This window comes from Tiliqua scincoides, chromosome 2 (genome assembly GCF_035046505.1).
Source record: "Tiliqua scincoides isolate rTilSci1 chromosome 2, rTilSci1.hap2, whole genome shotgun sequence".
In the NCBI taxonomy this organism is placed as follows: Eukaryota; Metazoa; Chordata; class Lepidosauria; order Squamata; family Scincidae; genus Tiliqua; species Tiliqua scincoides.
The window spans coordinates 57,210,631-57,236,766 of record NC_089822.1 but is presented as its reverse complement, the minus strand read 5'-3'; the positions used below and the strand labels follow the sequence as shown (position 1 = coordinate 57,236,766).

General features: G+C 43.2%; 1 protein-coding gene across 3 annotated transcripts in view; it reads left to right on the top strand.

Annotated features, from left to right (window-relative positions):
* FBN2 (fibrillin 2) overlaps positions 1-26,136 on the top strand; it is a 175,185-nt gene that overhangs the window by 1,597 nt on the left and 147,452 nt on the right. For all 3 annotated transcript variants that reach the window (XM_066618394.1, XM_066618393.1, XM_066618392.1), the window contains exons 2-5: positions 914-996; positions 3,973-4,071; positions 7,582-7,677; positions 17,489-17,584. In XM_066618394.1, the coding sequence (XP_066474491.1) occupies positions 914-996; positions 3,973-4,071; positions 7,582-7,677; positions 17,489-17,584 (374 nt within the window). The remainder of the gene's footprint in view (positions 1-913; positions 997-3,972; positions 4,072-7,581; positions 7,678-17,488; positions 17,585-26,136) is intronic.

The following is a 26,136-nucleotide window of genomic DNA, read 5'->3' as shown; positions in this document are numbered from 1 at the left end:
CCAACCTCTGCCAGCCTACTATGTAAGCTGTAATCATTCCAACAGCCACCTCTTTATGCAGCTTGTTTTCCCAATCAATCCTATATGAGTCACCAAATCTCTGCATTCTTCTTCAAATGTTCAGGTCAAATACCTGCACATATCTCCATTTATGCTTGCACTTTGGTCTGCATCCTCTTTCTTCCGTAATTTTTCTTTCTTTCTTATTCCTGTTGATTGAATTAATGTAAATGTAACTTTTACATTTTGATTCCTGTTGAAAAATTTCCATGTTTTTTTTAGACTATGGTGTAAGAAACATTTCTTTTTTGCAAAATTTAGCAAGTGTAGATACAATACTAATAGGCAGCAATAGCAGAACCCAAAGTGGTAAATATTACTTCCATTTCGTGATCAAGTTTTAAACAGTCTGCTAAAGGGCTATTTCAGTTAAAATTTGCTGAATATGCTTTTTATGGTTTGCGTGAGAGAAAATATCAGATTATAAAAAAACAAGATAAATTGTATTCAGTTTTAAAATTTTCTAATATTCCACTAATAAATCATTGTTTCATATGAAGTGTCATTCTTTCCTTTATTTGGAAAGGATGTTTTCAATGGCATTGGTATGAATTTTCATAGCTTGTAAAGTAGTTACAGTAAGCATGAACTTAGTCCATTGTTCCTTTTCTTGCTTTCAGAATTGTTTAAAAATTGATTTCTTATTGCTTAGTTCCTTCTTTTGCTGAAGAGCATGGTTCTTGGAGGAGGGAATTAGTAAAATAGGTTTTATTAGGAGATAAGAAGGCTCTGTGAAGTGTAACTTGTATGTTGTTTTTGTGACCAATAAAATATTTGTTCTACATTGCTGAGTTCTGAAGAGATGTTTCCATTGACCTATATTTTTGTGTATACACTTGTTTGTATCTGACAGGCCAAATGTGTGTGGCTCCAGATTCCATTCATACTGTTGTCCTGGATGGAAAACACTGCCTGGGGGAAATCAATGTATTGTTCGTAAGTTTTTGACTTTTACAATCTCTCTCTCTCTCTCTCTCTCTCTCTCTCTCTCTCTCTCTGAGTAATAATCCACCCAAAGGACTTAGTTCAATCTTAATGCCTCATTACTTTTAAAAAGAAGTAAGAAATTAATCCAATTTGCTTGTTAAGTTTAGGCTTCCTCTCTGTACCTAAGAAAATAAGTTGCTTTTTAGTTTCTTCTGTAGAAATAGATATCAAAATCATAGATCAGAAACTCACAACCCAATCCTAACTGCGCTGCAATGGGGAGGCTGGCTGGCCTGCCCTGTATCCAACGCAGAGTTGGGTCCAGTTGTAGCTGAACCAGGGCTAGGGGAATTATCGCCCCTTATCCTGGGTAATGCTGCAGCAGCCTCAATGGGGCTACTCGGATTTGCGCCACCTCAAAAGGTGGGCAGATCCAAGCAACCTGGAGAAGCTCTGGACTGCCCAGGACCAGAGGTAGGATCTGGCACAAGTGATGGATTCTGGTTCCACCCCCTACTTACCCATGGCCTGCCCATCGGCCCACATGCCTCCTGCCCCTGCCTCAAAACGCCTCCTTCCCACCCTCCCCTCTGCCCCCGAGGCCCCTGCACTGGCCTGGCTCATCCAGCACTGGCTTATCTTTTGTGCCGGCCCACAGGGCTTCACAGAAGTCAAAGGCCCCAAAGGCACAATCCATGGGTCATTGCAGAAGTGTCTTATGGCACTTTTGCAACACACTTTGACTGGCAAAAGGGTCTTGCGACCGCTGAGGGCAGCTTCAGAATTGCGCCCTCAGTTTTATAAATTCACAAATCAAATGATGACAAAACCTAAAAAAAGTCAGAAATAGCCAAATATGGAGAGAAGTAAATCGTTCAGTTCTGTGATAATAAAGTTGTATAAGAACTTTATATAAGAACTGTTATCTGTGGGTTGTTTATTATTTTTGTTTACACTTGTTGGGGAGATAGGCCAGTGCACAGATGTGCAACGACCTCCCCATGCCGATGTAGACCCCAGGGAAAGGGTGAACTCGGCTGATGCCAGGGTCTGGGGGGGGGGCGGGGAGGAGGCAGGGGGGGGCGGATGGGTGGCGGGTGTCCCCAGGGGCTCGTGTCCTCAGGGGTTGGTGGGCAGGGAGCGGGAGGTAGGGTTAGGATCCCGCAGTTATGCTGGATCCTGACCCTGTTCCCGGGTGGCCTGGGCTGTTTGGATTTGTGTCACCTCGTCAGGTGGCACAGATCTGAGTAAACACATTGGAGCTGTTGCAGCGCGACACAGGGTACAGGGAAAAGCATCCCCTTACCTTGGGCTGCGTTCCTTTATGCCCCGACTTGCACTGGATGCAGCGCAGGCCCGCCGACCTGCTGCTTCTAGCGCAAGTTAGGATTGCGCCCTAAGTTTCATATGAAAACTTTCATAGAGTACTTTACAAGTGCAGAAGAAGGAGTTAATATACATCTCTTATAGACTTTTATTAGGGGTAAATTAACCTGCATTGGAGCAGGTTAATTTACTTGCACAGGAGCAACATTGCAGTGGCAGACCTGACTCCAAGTCAGCAAATCAATTAGACCAAGATTTTCCAAACTGTAGGTCACAACCCACTGGTGGGTCACAAGTTCCTGCTCCAGTTTGGCTCAAATTGGAGCTATTCTGGAAACCGAATTACTCACCAGGAGAGTGGGGAGACTTCTTCTGGGTCATACCGGCCTGAGAATGGCCCATAGAAGCCTTGGAATGCCACTTCCAGTTTCTGGAAAACCACTTCCAGGTTGCTTCTGAAAACCTGAAGTGGCTTTCCCATGCTTCTGTGGGCCATTTTGAGGCCGGTATGACCCAGAAGAGGTCTCCCCACCCTCCTGGTAAGTCATTCCCATGTCACAAAGATGAAGTGGATCACGGTTCCAAGAAGATTGGGAACCCCTGCATTAGACCATCTGTAGACATGCAAAGGAGCTTGCTAAAAATGTTCTAATGAATGCATATGTTCCTGTTGTTTGTAATGCAACAGCTAAAACAGATGTAAAAGTTCAGTCTGTTCATCTTTGTGGTGTTTTAACAAACCATATTAAAAAAGAACATTCAGCAGAATCTTGTTTATGTTTGGAGGAAATCACACATCTTTACAGCAAGGGTTCCCCCCCCCCCCCCCGACTTCAAAGATTTTGGCAGCACTCCTATACCCACTTTCCTGGGAATAAATCCTGCTGAATAAAGTGGATATTACTTCTGAGTAGACATTTATTAGCATTGTGCTATCAGTCTTTAAATCAGTCTTTGCTAGTCCTCTGCAAGTTATATTTAGGAAATGCACTGGGAGGGGGTCAGAATGCTAAGTTTCTTCAGGTGCCTGGCTGCTGGTGTAATATGGCACCTCCCCCTCGCCTTCAGAAACAGTCCTGGCTGCAAAAGCAAAACCAAAAGGTTTTGCAGCCAGACTGGCTCTGAAGGTGAGGGGGAGGGGCCGTGTTATACCAGCAGCCAGGCACCTGAAGAAACTTAGCGTTTTGACCCCCTCCAGGAACACCAATGAGGAAATGTTGCCAACTAAGGTTTTATTGATGATAGTATTGTCTACTGAAACTCATAGTCTGGTTTTGCCAGTCTTTATGGTATATGCAAAAATAAAGTATAAATTTATATTAGAGGGCTCCATTATTTTATACTACTTTGATTTCCAAATTCACTTTGTGTTATTGGTATGCAATTAATATACCTCTCTACTCAGAAGGCTATGCTGCTGTGTCTTTTGTGCTATGTTTTAAATCATTAGCACATCAGAATGGAGATTTTGTGGCATTGTTTGTTTAACAGAGAAGGAAACATAATGAAATCCCGCAAAAGCAAAACATTTCAGAATGTATCAGTTGCCTACATATTTGCATACTTTCAAAAAAATTTAAGCAAAAAACCATGATTTTATAAAGACACATTTCTTCAGAAACAAGTTTAGAAGTATTTTAATGTATTTTTCCCCCACAGCAATATGCAGAAATAGTTGTGGTGATGGGTTTTGTTCGCGCCCTAATATGTGCACTTGCTCCAGTGGACAGATACTGCCAACCTGTGGAACAAAATCTAGTAAGGCCTGACTATATATTTATTTTGTCATTTTGTAGTGAGTTTCCATATTTAGAACAAATTAGTGTAACATTTGAAACTATAATTCTGTTTAAAAATGCATATTTAGCATGGCATGACCTAATTATCCTCCCTGTCTCTTCCTCAATGTGTTGTGATGTGCTATGCACTCTTAAGAGTTTCCTGCTAGTGATCCACCCCCATCACTAGCTATCTTTCAAGTGAGATTTATGGTGCAATTCTGTGGTTGTCCTGGGCTGCCAGAATTTGTGTTCTATCAGTGCATGGTGCTTTCCAGCCGCACAAAAGCCAGGCCACCATCACACACTTCCAGGCCACTGCTGCAATAGGCAGTGGTGCTACATGCACAGCAGTGGTTCTCACACAGACACACACACACCCCCCCCCCCCGGTTGAATTCAGTGTGTGGACTGTCAACATAGCTGCGGCAGTGCCAATGGTAGAGGATAGGATTGGACAGATAGGCTGCAATCCTATACACACTTACCTGGGAGTAAGCCCCACTGAACTCCGTGAGGCCTACTTCTGAGTAGACATGCATGGGATTGTGATGTCAGACATGTACAGTTGTTCCATGAGCAGCGTTAAGCATAAGAGACCAACTAGGACCAACTAGAGTGAATTTACACACACACAAGAGCAATTCTTGATGCAGATATGCACATAGTAATCTGCTTTTGTTTGCATAGAGTCCCTAGCTGGAGTCAGGAGAATTATATCCCTAACTGCAAGGGAAATTGCATATGCAAACAGGAGCTATACATGTGATTCTCCTGTCCAGTCTTGCAGTTGGAGCTGTGTACATATCACAGAGTAAAAGAAGGTAGATTCCCATAGAGAAGTGATTTGGGAATGGAAGGAGAAATTGGATTTTGTCCCCAAAAGTTGATTGATATCTTTTTCTTGGCTACAAGACATACGGTTTTGCCTTGGCTGCTGCAGGCACATTTTGTTGAATCGGGGCTATCCTATTCACATTCAAGAGGTAAAATTAATCTATTCTGGAAGTGTGATAATTATCATTAGTTTATGAATATACAACTATGTACTAGGCATTCTCTAAAAAAGAAACAAACATGGTCTTAGAGCAGTGGTTCTCACACATTTAGCACCGGGACCCACTTTTTAGAATGAGAATCTGTCAGGACCCACCGGAAGTGATGTAATGACTGGAAGTGACATTATCAAGCAAGAAAATTTTTAATATTCGTAGGCTGCAATCCTACGCACCCAAACCCAGGAGTAAGTCCTATTGACTATTATTGTTAAAAGCATATACATAGTAGCCTGTTAAAAGTACAGGTCTGTAACATTTCTCCAAATGCAGTCACATACCATGGTAGCATCAAGTCTAATATATTAAAATAAAATATTGAAATGAATGGGGACCCACCTGAAATTGGCTCGCAACTCACCTAGTGGGTCCTGACCCACAGTTTGAGAAATACTGTCTTTGAGGCTTATAATGGAAATGGAAAAGGTGCAAAAGAGAGCGACTAAGATGATTACTGGGCTGGGTCACCTTCCTTATGAGGAAAGGCTATGGCGTTTGGGCCTCTTCAGCCTAGAAAAGAGGCGCCTGAGGGGGGACATGATTGAAACATACAAAATTATACACGGGAAGGACAGAGTGGATAGAGAGATGCTCTTTGCACTCTCACATAACACCAGAACCAGGGTCATCCACTAAAATTGAGTGTTGGGAGAGTTAGAACAGACAAAAGAAAATATTTCTTTACTCAGCGTGTGGTTGGTCTGTGGAACTCCTTGCCACAGGATGTGGTGACAGCATCTGGCCTGGATGCCTTTAAAAGGGGATTGGACAAGTTTCTGGAGGAAAAATCCATTACAGGTTACAAGCCATGATGTGTATGTACAACCTCCTGATTTTAGAAATGGGCTATGTCAGAATGCCAGATGCAAGGGAGGGCACCAGGATGAGGTCTCTTGTTATCTAGTGTGCTCCCTGGGGCATTTGGTGGGCCGCTGTAAGATACAGGAAGCTGGACTAGATGGGCCTATGGCCTGATCCAGTGGGGCTGTTCTTATATTCTTACGTAATGATAAACAAGGCAGAAATTCAGGGTAATCCCTTCATTATAAATTTTGCTATACGAAGGAAATATTACTACTGTTTATGGTATCAAGAAATGTCCTTTTAGGCAGAAAAAAAGACAAAAAAAGTATTCCAACAGCTAGAAATGTAACTGTCATACATGGCCTAGTAACTTGGGATTGTGGAGTTACTCTGTCTGACTCTGTCATGGCTAACTGGGGAAGGACAAAATTCAAATTCATTTGAGTTTTGTTCTGCTGATGAAAATTTCTCTTGAGGGTCATTTTAACTTGTAGTAATTTTGTTTTACAAAATAATATATTTTTACATGTTAAGACTATTGTTGCTTTGGGAGGTCTTAGAGCAGTGATTTTCAACTGTTTTTGTCTCATGGCACACTGACAAGGTACTAAAATTGTCAAGGCACACCATCAGTATTTTTGACAATTGACAAGGCACACCATGCCCTTAGTGGGGCGCTCACATCCCCCAATGGCCCTACTGATAAATGACCCTCCCCCAAACTCTCATGGCACACCTGCCGACAATTCGCAGCACACCAGTGTGCCGTGACACAGTGGTTGAAAATGGCTGTCTTAGAGGATAACAGTGGATATTAAGTACTTTTCATAAATATGGGTAAATAATTTTGTACATCTGGAAAGAGCAAGGAAAAGAACTGGGCAGGGAATGAATGACTTAAATGGAATGAGGTTTGTATAAGAACTGGAGAATGAAATTACAGGAAGAATGGTGCTTTTATCTAAAGGCAAGATAAAGGAGATTCAAAATGATTTTAAAAAAGCTAAAGGGGGAAGTTTAAAGATCTAACGTGATCAGAAGAGTTAAACTGAGAAAAAACACCTGGAATGTGGCAGCCAAGTTTGAAGAAGAGAAAGTTATAGTTTCCTTACTGTTGAATTCAGAGCATGATTTATATTATGATTTTGGTGGAGAAGCCTCACCTCAAATGATTTTGGGGAGCCGGCCAGTGCATGTATCAAGGGCAAGGTTGGGAGTGAGGAACAAAGTGTGTGTGTGTGTCTCAGAGAGAGAGAGAGAGAGAGAGAGAGAGAGAGAGAGAGAGAGAGAGAGAGTGTAAGAGATAGATGAGTTTCCCATGATTTGCTGATTGGATCTATGTTGGGGGCTGTGGGTTGTGTGCACTGGAATTTGCCAGTTGTTGACTGCAGGCTGCTAGCAAGGTCTTAATGGGTTAATCAGTTTTAAGACTACAGCAAAGTCCTTTTATCTAACAAGGTGGCAAAATGTTTTTTTCAAGATAATGTTTTCGGAGGGCTATTTGTCTGAACTTGTTTTGTCTTTTAATATGTTTCAGAAATATCTGAATTGTTTTGAATTGATTTCCTGATGCTTTGCATTTGGTTTTATGGCACAATACTAATAATATGCAATTACCTCTTTCACTATAGTACAACAGTGCAATCTCAGGTGCATGAATGGAGGTACCTGTCTAGATGACCAATGCCAGTGCCAGAAAGGCTATATTGGTACTTACTGTGGACAACGTAAGTAGATTTTGACAATCTGAGTCTGTTTCCATTATCTTTGCTCATACACACTTACTGTATAATTTAAGAATGCAAGAATTACCTGGATGGATCAAAGTGAATACCTTTCAGTATAGCACTCTGTCATCAACAGTAGTCAGTCAACTACCTCTATCAAGGATACGATGGAGATAACTATTTACTCTATGTTTCCTGTTATAGTGTACAAGTGGCCCCCAATATCTGTGGGTTTCTGTTCCAGCCCCATTCCTAATGATACAGAAACAGTGGATACGGGGGAACCCTTTTCAAAGAGTAGCCCCTGTCCCCCTTACCTTAACTTTTGTTTAGTGACACTGGAAGCACTGGTGTTTCTTCTTTAAACAAAGCAACATTCTTGTGAACTGAAGAGCGATGTGCAGGTAACAAGCTTGCACACTACAGGCAGGAGACTAACTGAATGATAACAGGAAGCACTTCCTGTTAATGTTCTATTAGTCTCCCTCTAGCAAGATGGAGAAGGATCCACCTTGAATCCAGATGGAGGAGACCTGAGTTCAAATCCCTTTTCAGTTCTAAAGTTCACTGGAGGAGGCAGGGACCTTGACTTGCAGCACAGTCCTACGCATGTCTACACATAAGAAACTTTCATTGTGTTCAGTGAGGCTTAATCGCAAGAAAGTGTGTATATGATTGCAGTCTAAATCACTGTCTATTAGCATAATGATGGAGGGGTGTTATGAGGATAGAATGCTGCTCATGGGGAAATGATGCAAATTTCACAAGTAGTTATAATGTTGATCTGTTGGAACAGCACTGTCATCTGAAGCCACTTGACTTCACCAGTTGTAGCCTGCCCATAATGGCAAAGGAAGACCTATGGCGGGCAGAATTGGAGTGTTTCTTCATTTATTGAAATTATAATCCAATTTTCTCGATCTCCCAATCCTCTCCTTATGCTCCTCCCACTGAGGCAGCCACACCAAGAAGATTTGAGCTGCATCCTGTAGAGGTGTGAGTGCCATGATGCAACAAGACTGAGAAGACTGAGTGCCATGCGTGCCATGATGCAACAAGACTGAGAAGTAGGGCAAAGTTCTACTTACCCTACTCCACAGTGCTGTGGTTTCCTATGTGTCTCCTTGAACCTGTGTCAGTTCTTTAGCTGGTGCATGTCTGAGGAGACAAAGGAGGCATGCCGGCTGCTATTGGAGGAGATAGCTGGATTCCACCCCTTCCCACCTCTATTACACCCCCTGCCCTCTCTCGTTCAACCCTCCTCCTGCCCTGTCCCGTCTCCACTGCAGACCTACCTGAGTTGGAGGTCCTTTCTTGGGCTGCCACTGCTCATGCCCACTGCAGCCTTTCTGCTGACTTCCTGGAAGCATGGGGCTTCACGGCTTCTGGAGTGCTTTTTGTGACTGCCATCAGGCAGGATCCACTGCTGGAATGCTTGTTTCAGCGGTGAAGCCCAATAGGATTGAGCTGTAAGCCATCCAGGGACCTAGTCATTAATAAAGAATTAATCTGTCGCACTATGGGGGTGGCACTGGTCACCCCAAGGTCGTTGGTCTCTGTGGGGTCCACGGTGGGTAGTTGCAGGGCAGTGGCAAGTGCCACCTCTTCCTGCTCCCTTGAGTTCATATAGTTCCTCCCAGGGCTCCACCTCCCTTCTCCCTGGTGGCTGCTTTCCTCCCTGACCCCTAAACTCAGCTGATCACGTGGCTGCTCCTCTCCTTGGTGCCCAGGGCCCAGAGTAGCTGCGTCCATGGTGGTCTGGTGGCTGAGGAGGAAAAGGTGTGTCACAGGCCTTCTTGGCTGCCACTGAAGACACTCTAGCTGGCTCGGTGTCAGCAGCCCCGGGGCATCTTCTGGCTCGCTATGTGCATTTTTCGCCACAGTGCTCCTTGCTGGACCACAGAACTCATTGTGGCAGCTCCAGGGGCTCCTTGTCACTGCCACCGGAGTAGATAGCTGGACATAATCAAAGGATAGCTGCGCCCCCCCTCCCCCGACAGTCCTGGTAAGATGGGCGTCTTACCTGGGCATAATTTTTCCCCCCAAAGCAGGATTTGATCCTTCCTGGTAGGCATCCTATAAACTACACTGCCCGACACACATTTTAGTGCCTTAAGTTAGACCTATTCTTGGATATATTTGGGGCACTGATTCAAAAAATAGCATCAGTTTTGCCATATCAGCTCTAGTTTTGCAGATACGGCATAGTCACCTTACGTGCTGATTCAAACGGTCATCCATAAAAATTCAGAATCCTTCATCATATGATCTGTTATTTTTGATATGATTTTGATTAATATTGATGCTATTAATATTACATGCTATTTAAAACAAGCACATATTACTAAACCTATTTATTTCAACCCAATAGCATATAAAATTATCAGTCATTCAACATATAAGAAACATCTTTTATAGAACTTTCTAGAGTGAGCTCTACTGGGACAGTACTGCTGAAGGTTCCAGCAGTAAATTGTCATCATGTGCGTGCCTTATCTTCCTTGGTATCTGTGTTCCATAGTTTTATGTCCTGGTAAAATCTTTCACCTTGATCTTTGCTTAAATCACTTAGGTTGCTTAAATCACTTAGCTGTCTATGTGGCTGTGTAGGTAATGGACCTTGGTGCTCATATTACAGCCAAAGTTATTAAAATTGGAGAGCATGTCCTCAACTAATTCAGAGTAGTTGTCTGCCTTATGGTTGCCAAGAAAGTTTTTGACATCTAGAACAAATGGTCCAGGCAGAAGATTCAAGGTTGTCTTTTGAATCTCTGCTGTACATTTCTTATCAGTGTTCTCACAATCAATCACCCCTAGAGCGATTGAGTCTGTGTTGTGTATGAATCTTGGTTTTCACTGTTTGCTTCCTGTTCTGAAGCAAAAGGAAGAAAATACTGCCTTTTGCATAGGGTTTTTAAAAGAAGAGAGGTGACCTATTGACTCAGTTGGGGAATTTGAGTAGGGTTCTCTGTTTTCTGCAGTTTCAGGTAACTGCAGTAGCAGCAGGAACGTAACCCTCACAGATATGGGGAGTCACCTGTATACACTATTATGCACTCATAAAATAACAACATACACTTATATTTCTGTGCATCACCATCTAAGGTGGGTATGCTGTATCTCCAAAACTAGAGCCAGTGTGGTCAAACTGATGTCATTTTTATAATCAGTACCCTAAAAATACCCATCAAATCTAACTTCTGAAGCACCAGAACAAAAACAATTTTTTGTTGGACAGTGCTTTTATGGGAGTCCTTAATCCATCTGTCTACTAAGCACTGGCACCACTACTTGGGCAGATTATGGGGGGTCTTATCCAACTCCAAGCTGCAGAGCTTTGCCCTGCAGCTTTAGCTTATTTTGTAGAGAAAGGAAGCAGAGTGAACACACTCCAGAGGCTTCTTTTCTCTGTTATGAAACCAGAAATTCTGGCAACCAGGGACATTTATTCTTCAGTGGCCTTAGGAACAATGCTGTAAGCAAACATTAAGGAGAGAGGGATAGATAGCATTAACTTTTCTTTAAGACCTTCCCCCACTTGTTCATGCTATTGGTGCTCCCTTCTATTTCTACCTCTTGTACTGCTGTTCTTCCAACTCCTTTCCTTTTAATTTCATGCCTTTCTTGCCTGCCATATCTTGCTCTGCTCTTTCAGTGGTTCTTTGTCTTTGCACTACACATCAGTGAGAACAAAGATCTGATATTTCTATAAGCTGTCATAGTTATTTTGGCCATGCCTGCAGATCTGAGTAATGTACTACATTGCAATTCACATGAAAATTAGACAAATATTATGCTTTTAGGTTATCAGATACAGGTACAGCCTATTTATCTGCATTAGTTCCATTCCGTGACTCGGCATGATTAACAAAAAACGCATTGTGCTAAATCCCATAGAGTTACGCAAAGAGACTACAGCCTGACACAGCCGGATGGAAGGAAACTAAGGCAGCTGTTATCAATCCCCTTCCCCTCTTTCCCCTTTCACAGGTGGGATCCTGAGCTTGCTTGGGAGTCCTCTGTGTCCCAGGCAGCCTCCTGACAGCACTGTAGGTTCTCCTCCTCTTCGCTGCTGCCACTCCTGCAGCCCTCCCTGGCCACAACCATCATGGAAACTCCTCTGCCCCAGAGCATTCTGGGACTTGTAGTTCGGCTCTCTGCTCACCTTCACCTGTCTTTCCAAGGCTCGGCAAACACTCCCAGGGTTTTTTAAAGCAATCCCCTCTGTTGCTACTGCACCTACCCGTGTGTGTGTGTGTGTGTGTGTGTGTGTGTGTGTGTGTGTGTGTGTGAGAGAGAGAGAGAGAGAGAGAGAGAGAGAGAGAGAGAGAGAGAGAGAGAGAGCTCTACCTTGCTGTATGTGTTCTGGCTACAGAGGTTTTTGGTCCCCCCTTCCCCTCTTCAGCCTCTTGGCTCAGGGGCTCCAGGAATGTTACTGTTCCTTTGCAAGGGGAGCCTCTTCCAGGGCTCCAGGGCTATTTCCCTGCCTGGGTGAGGTGGAGCCTTTTTGCAGTGTTTTGGGCTGCCTGGAAACGGAAATAAAAAAATCCGTGGATAAATAGGCTGCACCTGTTTATTTTTTTGTCCAATATTTGTACTTGAGATGTAAAAATAATGTTTCGCATGGTAACATAATTCATCCACTGTATATTACAGATATAATTCAGAAGTCTTATCCTTATCTGTGTACATTATGCATTCTGGATGAAAGATAATTCAGTTTAATGAGTCCTGAAATGAGTCCTTCAGACTTTGTCGTGTCCTGAAATAACAGCATATTTTCCTCTTGTGATGTAAAGGACTAGTTCTAACATAGTTCAAAAACTTCCTCTTTTTTTTTCTTTTGAGTGTAAATGATTTATTTACTCTTTACCTCTGGATTGTTCTGGCACAGGAAAATTGAATACCTTCAAAACCTGACTATGAGCTACAGAGGCCTGAATTGGAAAACTACCTGAATCTGTTGAGACCAAATTTCTTTTAGCTATTGTGAGGGAAGTTGTAAAATCTGTTGAACTTCCTTATGCTTGCAGTCTTCAATGATGTGTAATACAGATATTTTTTTCAAGTTTTATAGGTTTCACTGCATATTTTTTGATGAAAATAACATATTATGGTAATACTTCTTATGGTAACCATAGTCCAGTAAAATGGAAGTTCCCAAAATGAGCTAAAATGAGAGTGGTTAACAGGTTGGTGTAGAAATAAATGTATTCACAGTCCAAAATAAGTAGAAAGATCAGCTAAAAAAATCCAGCATGCTTCAAGCACAGAATAATCTTCTTCAGTGGTATCTGTGTGTACATTATGTGTAAAAAACATATAAGATTTAGGGCACAATCCTTATGCTTTCCAGAACTGGCATAGCGGTGTCAATGGAACATGTGCTGCATCCTGCAGTTAGGTGTCACTCATGGAGGGTGTCACTCAAAGTAAGGGAATGTTTGTTCCCTTACCTCAGAGCTGCATTGCCCTTATGTCAGTGCTGGAAAGCACTGACATAAGGGGTTAGGATTGCGCCCTTAGATAGATGCCTCTTCTGAGGGGTGTGTGTACAATATACAAATTTTATATAAGCAAGGAATCCAAAAGTATATTATAGGCATCCTCCTGTATCTGCAGGGGTTCCATTATGGACCCCCTCCCCACACAGATACCGCGAAACAGCGGAAACCAGGGGACCACTTTAAAAACATGTAGAAAGTAAAGAAAAAAGCCCAAAATAGCTTTCCTAACATTGTGCAACAAAACAAATATATTTTGAGGGCTCCAGGCAATTTTCTGAGCTCTCTGCAGCCTCTTCCGGGTTATGCAGAGGCCCTTCTCTTCACTCAGGCTTATCCCAGGTTGCATTGCGATGCTAGCAGAAACCTCCAAATGGAGTGAAAATTTGGGAGGGACAAGTTGACAGTGCACACCATATCCTAAACTCCCTTCGGATGACAGACACTCTCCACGCATTAGCAAAATGCTTTGCCAACATAAGAGCTTGTGTAGGAATTTAAATTGTCATAGTAAACAATGGGGAAAGGAAAAAAAATCAGAAAATCTCAACTCCAGCCACCCCCCCTGCCCTACTCACTTATCTACAGCAGAGCATAGGATACAGGCTTCACTTTGTAGCTAATCACAGAACCCCAGTCCCAGTACTAAAGCCCCTGCCCATGGAACCAGAACTTAAATGAAAGGACAGGTGGCATGAAGCTCACCTCTCTGGCCTCAGGTTATGCACATTTAAAGCTCACACACACATGACAACTGTGTTGAAAGGAACTATGGAGAAAGGGCACTTTGCACACAACACATTTCTTGGTTCATGGTAGTGCTTTCTGGCCTGGCCATAGGCATTGGAATTTTTTAAAATCTGTAAATTGTAAGCCACCTTGGGCATCTGCTTTCAGCAGAGGAAAGGTGGGGCAGAAATCGTTTAAATAAATAAATAAATAAATAAATAAATATCAAGCTAATATCAGGCCAGAACTCCATGACTGATCAGCTGTGTTGGGATTTTCAAGGACACCAGTGGTATTGGGAGGGATAAATTAGTGAGGAGACGTCTGGACTCGTTTCCCCTTCGTACTGGAGGGGCTTAGTATATGATGGACATCATGCTGATCTAGGAGCACTGTCGGCACAACTTCAGCATGGGATTGTGCTATCAGTCTCTGATTTCAAGGCTAGCATTATTAAACAAAAGATGGTATGGTGCACTGATTACAAATAAAAAAAACGAGAAAAATTGTTACACCAATCATGAACAAAGAGAAATTAATACAGACCGTACTTAAAATATACTATTGCTAGATAACTTGTAATATCTTGATGCAGCCTAAGTGAAAATCCTATACAGATTTCATCTCTTTGTCAGAAGAGAAATAGTTCAAAATATACATGTTATATAACCAGGCTAGAGCCTATAATTTCTTTTAATTAAAAAATAATATAATGGAAAAGAATTCTCTCAAATAATTATGCATGGCAATCTAAAATGAGTATTTCTATTACGCAGTGATCAAAGCATACACTTATAGGTTATTATGTGAAATTACATCAGCTCTGCCATAGCAACATTTCCTTTCATAGCCCCTAAGATTTTGTTCTGGGCCTCTAAGAAAATAAACATTTACGTACAGCAGGATCTACTCCTCTCCCCTCCCTATCTAGACAGCTGCTTAGGAGACATGTCATTTGTCCACAGTGCCAGAATGTCTGGGAAAAGAGGTGACAGAAAGCACACATGCAGATTGGAAGAAGAAGAAAAGAAGAGGCAAAATGGAAAAAACAGTTTATATTGACAAGATCAGAATAAATGTGGTTTGCTGATTATGTGAAAAGAAAAACAATAAGCAATTCATCTGAAGTGCTGAAGAAACAATAAATTCAGTGCTTAAAGATCAGGTCCATACAAATCAGAGTTGACTTTTATAGTTATAATTTGGGGCAGTGTTTCTAAAACTGTGGGTTGGGACCCAGTAGGTGAGTTGCCAGCCAATTTCAGGTGGGTCCCCATTCATTTCAATATTTCATTTTTAATATATTAGACTTGATACTACCATGGTACGTGACTGTATGTGGGAAAATGTACAGACCTGTACTTTTAACAAGCTACTATGTATATTCTCTTAATTATAGTAAATAGGTCTTTCTCCTGGGTGAGTGTGGTTAAGATTGAAGCCTAGGATTGTTAAAAATTGTCCCGCTTGATGATGTCACTTCCAGTCATGACATCACTTCCGGTGGGTCCTGACAGATTTTCATTCTAAAAAGTGGGTCCCGGAGCTAAACATGTAAGAACCACTGATTTGGGGGATACCAGACTAACCTCCCAATCCTATCTGAGCAGTCTCTGCCAGTCTGCAGAACACTTCTGCCTGTGCAAGGGCTGGGAGGCCATGCACCACCAGTGGCATCCAGCAGACCAGCCACTGGCCAGTTTCTGCCAGCAGTGGAGGCAAATCAAGGTTGGGATGGGGCCAGAATGAGGGAGGACTTCAGCAGCACTGATGTCCTCCATATCCAGACATCCAATGTACTTCAAATCACAAATGACTCTTTATCAGGGATATTGTGCTTATTTTAAAAAGAGTTTTTAATACAAGAGCTTTTGAGTTGGTATAGCATTTTGCTAAGGCATGGAGAATGACTGACATCTGAAGAGAGTTTAGTATACCATGTAGGTTGTCTCCTCCTTGTCCCTCCCAAGTGCCTCCCAAATCTCCACCCCATTTGGAGGTTTCTGCCAGCTGTAGGTGAGCCGGTGTCAGAGATACGTTGATGCGGCATTGCTTAGCATCTCTGGCACATTTGTTGGCAAAACTGGGGCTACGATGGGGCTACGGTCATTGTGTTGGAACAGCTATCGTTGATCATCTGAGGGCATATGCAAGATCATATGTCCTCAGACTGGCTTTTCTGAAGCATAGGATTGCATCTCAAGTTTATTACTAACAAATCCAACATGGTATATACTAGTTATTTCCCAGGTACCATTTTGGAGATTTAATGGTAGGTTTTTTTTGAGTGTTGAGCATCTCTAATATCATTGGGTTCTTGACTGTGGAGTAGTGGAGTGGAGTAGTTCTGTGCCAATGATTTTTGCTGTGAGCATGAGTTTATTTTATCTTTTAATCTCACCTTAATGAACTAACATACTGTCCTCCTACTGAACATGTGTATGTGTGTATTTCATTGACTACCTTGCATCTGATGAAACAGACACTAGCTATAAAAGCTCATTTTTTTGAGGTGCTCTAGAGTTGTCAGGGCTCAATCCTATCCAACTTTCCAGTGATGATGCAGCCATGCCAATAGGATTTGTGCTGCATCCTGCAGTGGGGGGGGGGCAGTCATGGAGGCCTCTTCAAGGTAAGGGAACATTTGTGCTTTTAACTCGGGGCTGCATTGCAGCTGCATCAGCACTGGAAAGTTAGTTAGGATTCAGCCCTCACATCTTTCTAGCAAGAGACGGGCAACCCGATTCTGAGCCTGGGCAGTGTCACTGGCTTATGTGCTGTCTGGGCAATGGCTATTGCAGATGTGCCATAAGGCACATTGCAGCAGCCACCAGATGATTGGTGCAGGCAGGGAGGCTTGTGCCATTTAGCACTGGGCTTCCCCACTGGTGGAAGGAGCAGTGAGTGAGGTGCACTGTAAGCTCCATCCCCAGTGATGTGGAGGCATTTTCTAGGTGGGAGGGAGGTGGGGAGGTGGTAAAACTGGGTGAAGGTGGGCCAGAGGGCAGATTGAGGCCGGGGGGGCAGGGATGGCAGCAGAGGCTGTCATTGGATCCTATCCCCCCTCCTGAGCCTCAGAGCCTGACATGGGTCTCCTTGGTTCTGCGCCAGCGATTGAGCAGATACGAGGAGTTCCATTGTGGCTGCAGAGGCACTGCATGGGTAAGGAAACCGATGTTCTCTTGCTCTGAGGAGCTCTCCAGCTGCTTCTCCTGCCCCACAGGATACAGTGGTAGCCGTTTCAGCACTGCTGAGCTATGGGGCAGGTGAGTAGCACAGGGCCCTAAAATAGCTGCAGAATCTGCTCATACTGAGTGTCTCAGTTTTCTTTTTTCATTGCCCTATCACAAACCTCATCTTTTCTGTGCCTTTTTAGCAAGCACAACCTAGCTCAAGCACAATAACTTGTAAAGTGATTCTTTAGGATTCTTGCAAATTTCACTTGATTTCCATTTCAACATAATGATGATTAGATCACACATTTTATTGATTTGCTTTCACAAAGTAATACAAGTGATAATTTGCAAAGATATTTTTTTCAGTAGAAATACTTATTATGCTTTTTCTTTAAAACACAGCTGTCTGTGAAAATGGATGCCAGAATGGTGGCCGCTGCATTGGACCTAATCGCTGTGCATGCGTATATGGATTTACAGGCCCTCAGTGTGAACGAGGTAAGAAGAAAAAAAATCGAGAAAGAAAAATAGATCTACGGTTGAAGCGTTGGCGAGTTCATTGCTTTAGTGCAAAATAGGGAGTGTCATACCTTTGTTTTTCTCACAATGAACCCTGTAGTGTGCTTGAATAATGGAGGAGTAGCTTCCCGTGCTACAACCTGAATGCTTTTGTTGTGGTGCTTAGTCATTTCATTGGAAATTTCAGAAATCTTTTCAGGTAAGAAGTCAATTTGGAATGCAATATTTCAGTCAAGAATGTAAAGTGTAAAATAATTATGGATTAGATTTTAGAGTTTTAACAGCAGTGTGATATTTAAGATACAGGTGTTCTGGAACCTGTCGTGGATACCTGAATCTGTGGATACAAGGGGATGTTCTCCCACCTCTGGAAGTGAGGGGAACTGGGCTGCCCTCACCTCTGGAGTCTTTCTGAGACCCTCAGAGGCTTCATGTGACTGTCTGGCTGCTGTGGGCTCAGAATGGCTGAAAAGGCCAAAAAAGTGACTTCTGCTTTTATGATAAAACTGGAAGTGACATTTTTAATGCCTTATAGGGCATTGGGAGACCTGGGGAAGCCCCGGAGGACCAGAAGTCACCTTTTTTTGGCCTTTCCGTTCATTTTAAGGCCTGCGGCAGCAGTGGAAAGTTGGGTGCAGTCTCTGCAGGCCTCAGAAGACTCTCTGGGGGCATGGTGAGCCCAATTCCCCTCCCTGCAGAGGTGGCACAGAGGTGGCATGGGGTGGCACAGATCTGATCTGCGATTAAGTGAAACTACGGATATAGAATCTGCAGATACGGGGACACCACAGTATAAATTTTGTAATGAGTGAGGGCCCAATCCTATGGAGTGTGTGCTGGCTCACCGCCGGTGCGCACTGTCACAAACATGCTGTAAGTCACATTTGCAGGCCCTAGCACTTGTGCTCTGCCGGTGCTAAGCCAGCACTGGCCGACGTTGGGCTAGTGTCAGTGGAATACTAGAGCTTCCTTCAAACCGGGCAGCTCAGGATTGGGCTGTGAGAAATTTGTAGTTTAGGTATTTGAATCATCAGAGTGTCACTAACCACCTGCATATCTTGGAGGCTACTACTTTCTGTTTTTAGGGAGGAAGTACAAAGCTCTGGCCAGCGCTGAGCCAGCGTGCAGCGGGCACCCGGGTTCCGCAGCTCGGCAGACTCTGTGACCGCCGGGCTGCGGAACGGGAGATGGGGGCGTGTCCAGGGCGTGAGAGAGGCGTTCCAGGGAGAGGGAGGCGTGGCCAGGGGCGTGGGGGAGGCGTGTCGGGGAACGGGGGAGAGGCGGATCCGTGGAGCCGAGCTCCGCAGGATCCAGGGCGCTCGGCAGGGCTGCTCGCCCTACACTAGCGCCTTCACTTTAGCAGCGACCAAACAGTCCCTGCTAAAGTGAGTAGCTCCATTGGGGGGCTGCTTCCCTTACTTGGGGGAAGGGGACGAATGTCCCCTTCTCCCAAGGAGCCTTCTGCGGTAGCATGGGAGGTGCTGGATCCTGCGGGAGCCCTCCGTGGAGCCACCGGGCCCCGCAGCTCCGGGCAGCTCAGGATTGGGCTGCCTGTCGCGTTAAGATTTGAAGCACTTGGTTGCCAAATGGGTAGAATATCTCTCTTCAAATAAACTTTCACTCAATTTCAGTAAATCCAAAATTATGATCTTTAGCAACGCTTGGAGGCAATACTCTTGGATCTTTAGGGGAAGGCATATTGAGCAAGTGAAATATTTATTTCTCATTCAGTCTTGCCTGAACTAGACATTGTAAAACAAATGTGAATCTTGCGGACATGATGGTGCAGATTATTGTATGTTTTCATTTTAATAGAGGGGGTGTCTATATTCCAGCAGCTTTGAAAGTATTTAATGCCAAATTTTTCCTCTGATTTTGTCTGGTGTTCCAGTTTGGATTAATACATTGAACTGTCCTCTATAACAAATTCAAACTTTTTTTTTTAAAGAAAAATCTTAGGGTTGCCAAGGTGTGTTACATACACCTCCCTGTTTTTAGTGTTGGGGCAGCTCCTAATTGAGACAAGGGCTTGGTTAAGAGCTTTTAAATTTTGGCTCAGAATATATTATAATTCAAACCAGAACAGTCTTATATACAGTCTCCCAGAAGACTCGATAGCCCTGGTGGGCTCCGTGGTAGTCTTCCACAAAATCAGAACAATTGGTATTAACATGGAGGTGTGGGGTTTGTTGCCTGTTATGGCAGCATACCAACTAATCAAAAACCTGGACATTCAAGCACAGAATTTACATAATACTGTGAGTAAATTCTGTTCCTCGCTGAGCCTCCAGATTTTTACTAGAGTTGGCTACTTGCCATTGTACCTCAGACTTTTAAAATGCCCCTATGAGGATATTTGAAAATGGTCCTATCATTCCAGGCACAGATTGAATAAGAAGAGAGGGAAAGGGAGTTAGGCTGTCAGATGGGCTGAGTTTCCTCTGCTCAAGATGATCCAAAGGGAAGTAAGAAGAAGACTGGTGGGAGATTTGACTTTAGAAGTTGTAGAAAGGAGAGTAAAGAGAAATTGTCAATCCTTAGTCTGCTGGGTAGACTTTGTCTGCTTGGAAACCAACCAAGGAAGCTGTGGAATCCTCGTGAAAAACCCATCACTCTATACAATGTATAGAATTGTAATCCCAATGGGAAGCCAGATGCCCAGTAGGACAAGGGAGCTACCAGTCAAAAAAGTTTGGGAACCACTGTCCGAGGGGAAATACTGCTCCTCTCCCCTTTGAGAGAGATTTAGATTTCTTTAGACTTAGACCTTAGATTTCTTTACTTCTGTGGGGTCTCTGTACTTGGCTCCATTGTTTTAGGACAGTGGTTCCCAAAATATGGGTTGCGACCCACAATTGGCAACCAAAACTGGGCCATTCCCTCTTAAGGGGAGTGACCCAGGAATAGGTCCCTGGCAGCCCCATAGTGATTGCGGCGCTGTGGGGATCCAAGGACATCCCCAAGTACCTGGAGGTGTCCTGCAGCCTCCCGGGGGGGGGGTCCTGGAGGCTTGCAGCCACCTCCATGACCCTCTGTGTGGCTGTAATGAGCTCCATTCTGCTCTTGGAGCTCATTTGTGGTTTGCAATCATGCAAACCAGAAGTGAGCTCTGAGAGTAGAATGGAACTCATTGCAGTTGTGCAGAGAGTCGTGGAGGCAACTGCAAGGACCCCCTGGGTGGCTGCAGGACACACCTAGGTATGTGGGGATGACCCTGCCGCCCCCCCACAGCACTGTAATCACTGCGGTGCTGTTGGGGTCAGCCCCCTGCTCCCGCCCCACCTTGCAACAACTCACAGCAGTCCCAACATCCAAGTAGGACTTTGGGAACTACTGCCGTAGGATAAGGGAACATTTTTCCTGTTGCATATTTTCCTCCAGTTTCTTTGCTGTAGGTGAATTTCACCAATCTTTTCTACCTAAAGTAGGTAGGAATATTCATTTGAATTATCAGGGGTTGTCTGTTTTGGAATTCACCCACCTTTCTGGTTATTGTGCATTGCACAGCTACACTAGAACCATTGTATTACCAACATTAATGCTCAATTCATTCAGGGAGCAGCTAATTCCCGTTTAAGAAGTTGTGACCAAACATGTATCTATAGGGTTACACTGTGACTCGTACTATACTTACCATCAATTTTGACATTCTAAGATGTAGTGAACATCGTTGTCATAGTCATGCTTACTTATTTTGGGCCTATAGCTCCAACCTCTTTTTGTGTAGTAGAAAACTAGTTTCTAACAAGGTGTAGAGCAGGGGTGTCAAACATAAGGCCTGGGGTCTGGATGTGGCCCTTGAAAGCTTTTTATCCGGCCCTCAGGCTCTCAGCTTCTGAGCAGTGCTGAGGTGTTACTGATGGAAGGGCAGTCCGCATGAAAATTGGGATGTCCCTTATTTTGAAATATGATCAAGGTTTGCATGTTTTCTCTTTTGTCATTTGCAGCTAAGTGAGAAAAAAGTGTGTGTGTTTTTGGTTATGACCTGTTTAATGACATCACTTTCAACCCTCAGCAGACATGATGAATGCTATTTGGCCCTCTGTATGAAACAGGTTTGACACCCCTGGTTAGAGTATCATGTTATGTGTGACAGTCTTCTGCAAAACATATTTTTCTCCTTTGACAAGCAATAGTTGTATTTATTGTCTTTTTTAAGTCTTTTCATAGATTGACTTGTGACCATTGATATGTGTGTATATGCTTGTTCATGTGTCTAAAAAGGAAGATAGAAGCTAAACATTGTTAGTGGTGCTTACTTCCAATTAAGTGAGTAGGATTGGTGTTTAAGTAAGGGTCAGTAACTTGAACAAGGGTTTCTAAAGCTAGAAAATACTTCAAGCACAAGATGGTTTATCATTGGCCCCAATGGGAGCTTTTTTTCAGTGCAAATAGCAATTGTTGGGGGCCATGAGCCAGATTGGTATGGTGATGAGGGCTGATGATTGACCCCTTCACACACATCTTAGTCCCGATCCACTGTGATAGGATGGGACTGATTTGGCTGATGTTTACTAAATACAAAAACAAGCAAGTGAATCCCAGTCACGTGTTTAAAGAAATGTCTAGTTTGACCTTAAGGTGTATTTGAAAAATTTCTACGGAAAAGAGTAGCTTCGGAGAGTGTTTGGTTACGACTTGTAATTTAGCACAAATGTCACTGTTTTGCACTGTACAAAGACGCTTAATGATAAATAGTAAAATAATAACTGTAATTTGCCTAATTTTTAGTGTGTCATTTTAGTAACTGTTCTTAACTTCCAAACTATATTTTGGTTTAAATAAAATTTTATAGCTAACATTTCCATAGATTTCTGTGGTAAATTGTTACTATTTTAAAATACTTCATGTTGTTAATTGTATGTTATTGTACTTTAAATACAGATATTTTATAGTTCTGTAAATTAAGGTAATTTGAATTAGGTATTTTCTCCCTAATATAGAACACATGGAGCTTTCTTTCAGCTTGGCCTCCCAAACTCAGTGCTATGATAAAGCGTGACTGCTTGTTCAGCTATCTGAGTTTCTAGCAGACTAATTTCCGGGCTGGAGACAGGAGACTGAGCAGAAACTAATCACTGGCTTGATTACTGCATATTTAAGTTGAAGATCTGCTGCTGGGCTATAAGAAAGCAGAACCTCTTCTGGACACTGTTAGCCATACTTTTCTTCCTAAAATTCCCTTTTCAGTACTGGGCATTGTTCTTGTGGTCAGCTCTGCTACTTGGAGTTGAAGATATGCACACAAATCTCATCCTTAACAGGGTCAAAATTTCTCTTAGTGAACTGCAGCCTAGCCTTTTCTACAAAATTTGAACTTGGTGCAATATCAAAACAATTTGGAAATTCATCTGAAAGAGTAACAAAGAACACTTTAAAACTCTACTGAATAGTCTATTGAAATGCCAACACTGATAGCACATGCAGGATTACAAAGAAAAGAATGTAAGGGTGACACTTACCATGATACAACATAATGTGCAACTGTTCTACTGTTGTACTTTTATTGAAACATCCAAAATTTGTAGAATAATGTTAGGAATTATTGTTGATGAAGTCAAATGTAGCTCATGATAATCTATGAAAAGAGCAATATTGTAAAACTTAATAAGTTTAATGAGTTGTGATTAAAAAAATTGTTGCTTAGGTTTTTTTTTGTTGATCCCACTGTCAATTTACTTGGGAAGGGGTAAAAGATCCCACAGCAGTGGCTTTATTAAGTCTAGGTAAGTTGAAGTGAGGAGCAGGTGGGGCTCAGGAAGTGAGTGGAATGAGGCAGGGAGGGAGACAAACAGGCAGGGACTGGGGCGGAAAGGGGGTTTGAGAGCAGGAAGAGGGCCGTTATCGTTGGCAGTGGTTCTGCCAATATCCTATCCTCCTTCCTGGCCTTAATCCAATGCCCTGGGTCCACTTGGACTTGCACTAGTCAAAGAGCTAACACAGGTCTGAGTAAATCTATCGAGAAGTGAATGTTAGGACAGTTTAAGGTCAGTTCATAAGCAACTTTGATGATATTTCTTCTTGCAACATGCAGGGCCAGCCCAAACCTCCTGATGTCAGCATGCCAAATTTACTCAATGATGTGAGTATTTACAGCATGTTCTGTACTCAATGATGTGCCAGCTTCAACTCCAATGTTGAAGTCAGTGATTTTAGAACACTCTCCAATGTTCTAAGTCAGTGATTTTCGACTTTTTTCAACCAGTGTCCAATGTTGAAGTCAGTGATTTTAGAACACTCTCCAATGTTCTAAGTCAGTGATTTTCAACCTTTTTCAACCAGTGTCCAATGTTGAAGTCAGTGATTTTAGAACACTCTCCAATGTTCTAAGTCAGTGATTTTCAACCTTTTTCAACCAGTGTCCAATGTTGAAGTCAGTGATTTTAGAACACTCTCCAATGTTCTGAGTCAGTGATTTTCAATCTTTTTCAACCAGTGTCCAACACTGACAAGGCACTAAAATGGTCAAGGCACACTACCAGGTTTTTGACAATTGGCAAGGTACACCATGCTGGCAGTGGGGGGCTCACATCTCCTACTGGCCCTATTAATAATGACCTTCCCCCAAATTCCTGTGGCACACCTGTGGACCACTCACGGCACACCAGTGTGCCACGGCACAGTGGTTGAAACTGGCTGTTCTAAGTCAACAGTCTTCTCCGCTCTACATTTCCTATTCCTCTCTGTCCTTTTTTCCAATCCAGGGAGTGCAAGTAGGAGGAGTAGCAGAGGAGGCAAGTGGGTGTACAGAGATTGGCACCCCCCCCACCAGTCTGTTGCCTGAGTCAAACACTTCAGTTGACCTCGTGAATGGGCCAGCCTAGGCAACATGCAAAGCTTGTTAAAGGAAATAATATAAGTTGTAGGAATCCTGTGGAATAAATGTTATTGAGTCTTGGATGCAAGGACAGTAGTATACACAACCAGGTAATGCTAGTGCTGGGATAACACAAATGTGCCCTGCATAATGTTTCCTGAAATGTCAAACTCATTTCATACAGTGGGCCAAAGAGCAATCATGGCACCTGCTGAGAGCCAGAAGTGACATCATTAATCAGGAAGTGATGTCATTAAGCAGGAGATGACCAGAAATAAGCACTTGGTTCTGACATGGGAACTCATTAGCTGCAAACAACATAAGATAAAATAAGCAAGTCTTGATTAAATTTTTCAAGATTTGGGAGAGTCCAATTATCATGTGGGCCACCCTTTCAACTGCGCCTCTTCTGCCGACTTGCACTGTTCCCTCTAATATTTTCCCTACTGTATAAAGCAGTTAATGACCTGAGCTGTACATAACCAATGTCATCTTAAAATGGGTAATGGTTAGAGGTGGGAGGAAATGGTGATGGTGAAATAAAAACACATACTATGGCATGTTTGCATAGAATTGTCTTACACGGCATACTGTATTTTATGGCCATTTGGCTCCACTATTCCAAACTGACTAAAATTATTCTTCATCTAGGTATTCTGCTAAAGTGGCAACAGGCTCTCTGAAAAAGTCTAGTAAGTCATTAGTCAGTCCATTAGCAGAGCTGTGGGTCAGTCTGTGAGTTAACAGACCAGTAGGCAATTTAGCCAGGAAGTCTCTTCACTCTCTCTCCAGCTACAACCCACAAACTCTCCCTGCTTTAGGTGCTGCTTATATCCCTGAAGACCTCGTTGCCTCTAATGGTTGAAGCTGTGCGGTACACTCCCTGCTGAAAGCCGAGGCTTTAACCCCATGTCTCCCAGATTCACCAAAGGGCCACTACAAACACCACATCCTATCTCCTTGCAATATCTTCAGCGATTCCAATACACATAAGAACATAAGAACAGCCCCACTGGATCAGGCCATAGGCCCATCTAGTCCAGTTTCCTGTATCTCACAGCGGCCCACCAAGTGCCCCAGGGAGCACACCTGATAACAAGAGACCTGCATCCTGGTGCCCTCCCTTGCATTCTGACATGGCCCATTTCTAAAATCAGGAGGTTGCACATACACATCATGGCTTGTAACCCGTAATGGATTTTTCCTCCAGAAACTTGTCCAATCCCCTTTTAAAGGCATCCAGGCCAGATGCCGTCACCACATCCTGTGGCAATGAGTTCCACAGACCAACCACATCCTGAGTAAAGAAATATTTTCTTTTGTCTGTCCTAACTCTCCCAACACTCAATTTTAGTGGATGTCCCCTGGTTCTGGTGTTATGTGAGAGTGTAAAGAGCATTTCTCTATCCACTTTATCCTTGCCATGCATAATTTTGTATGTCTCAACCATGTCCCCCTCAGGCGTCTTTTTTCTAGGCTGAAGAGGCTCAAACGCCGTAGCCTTTCCTCATAAAGAAGGTGCCCCAGCCCAGTAAACATCTTAGTTGCCCTCTTTTGCACCTTTTCCATTTCCACTATGTCCTTTTTGAGATGTGGCGACCAGAACTGGACACAATACTCCAGGTGTGGACTTACCATCGATTTGTACAACGGCATTATAATATTACCTGTTTTGTTCTCAATACCTTTTCTAATGAACCCAAGCATAGAATTG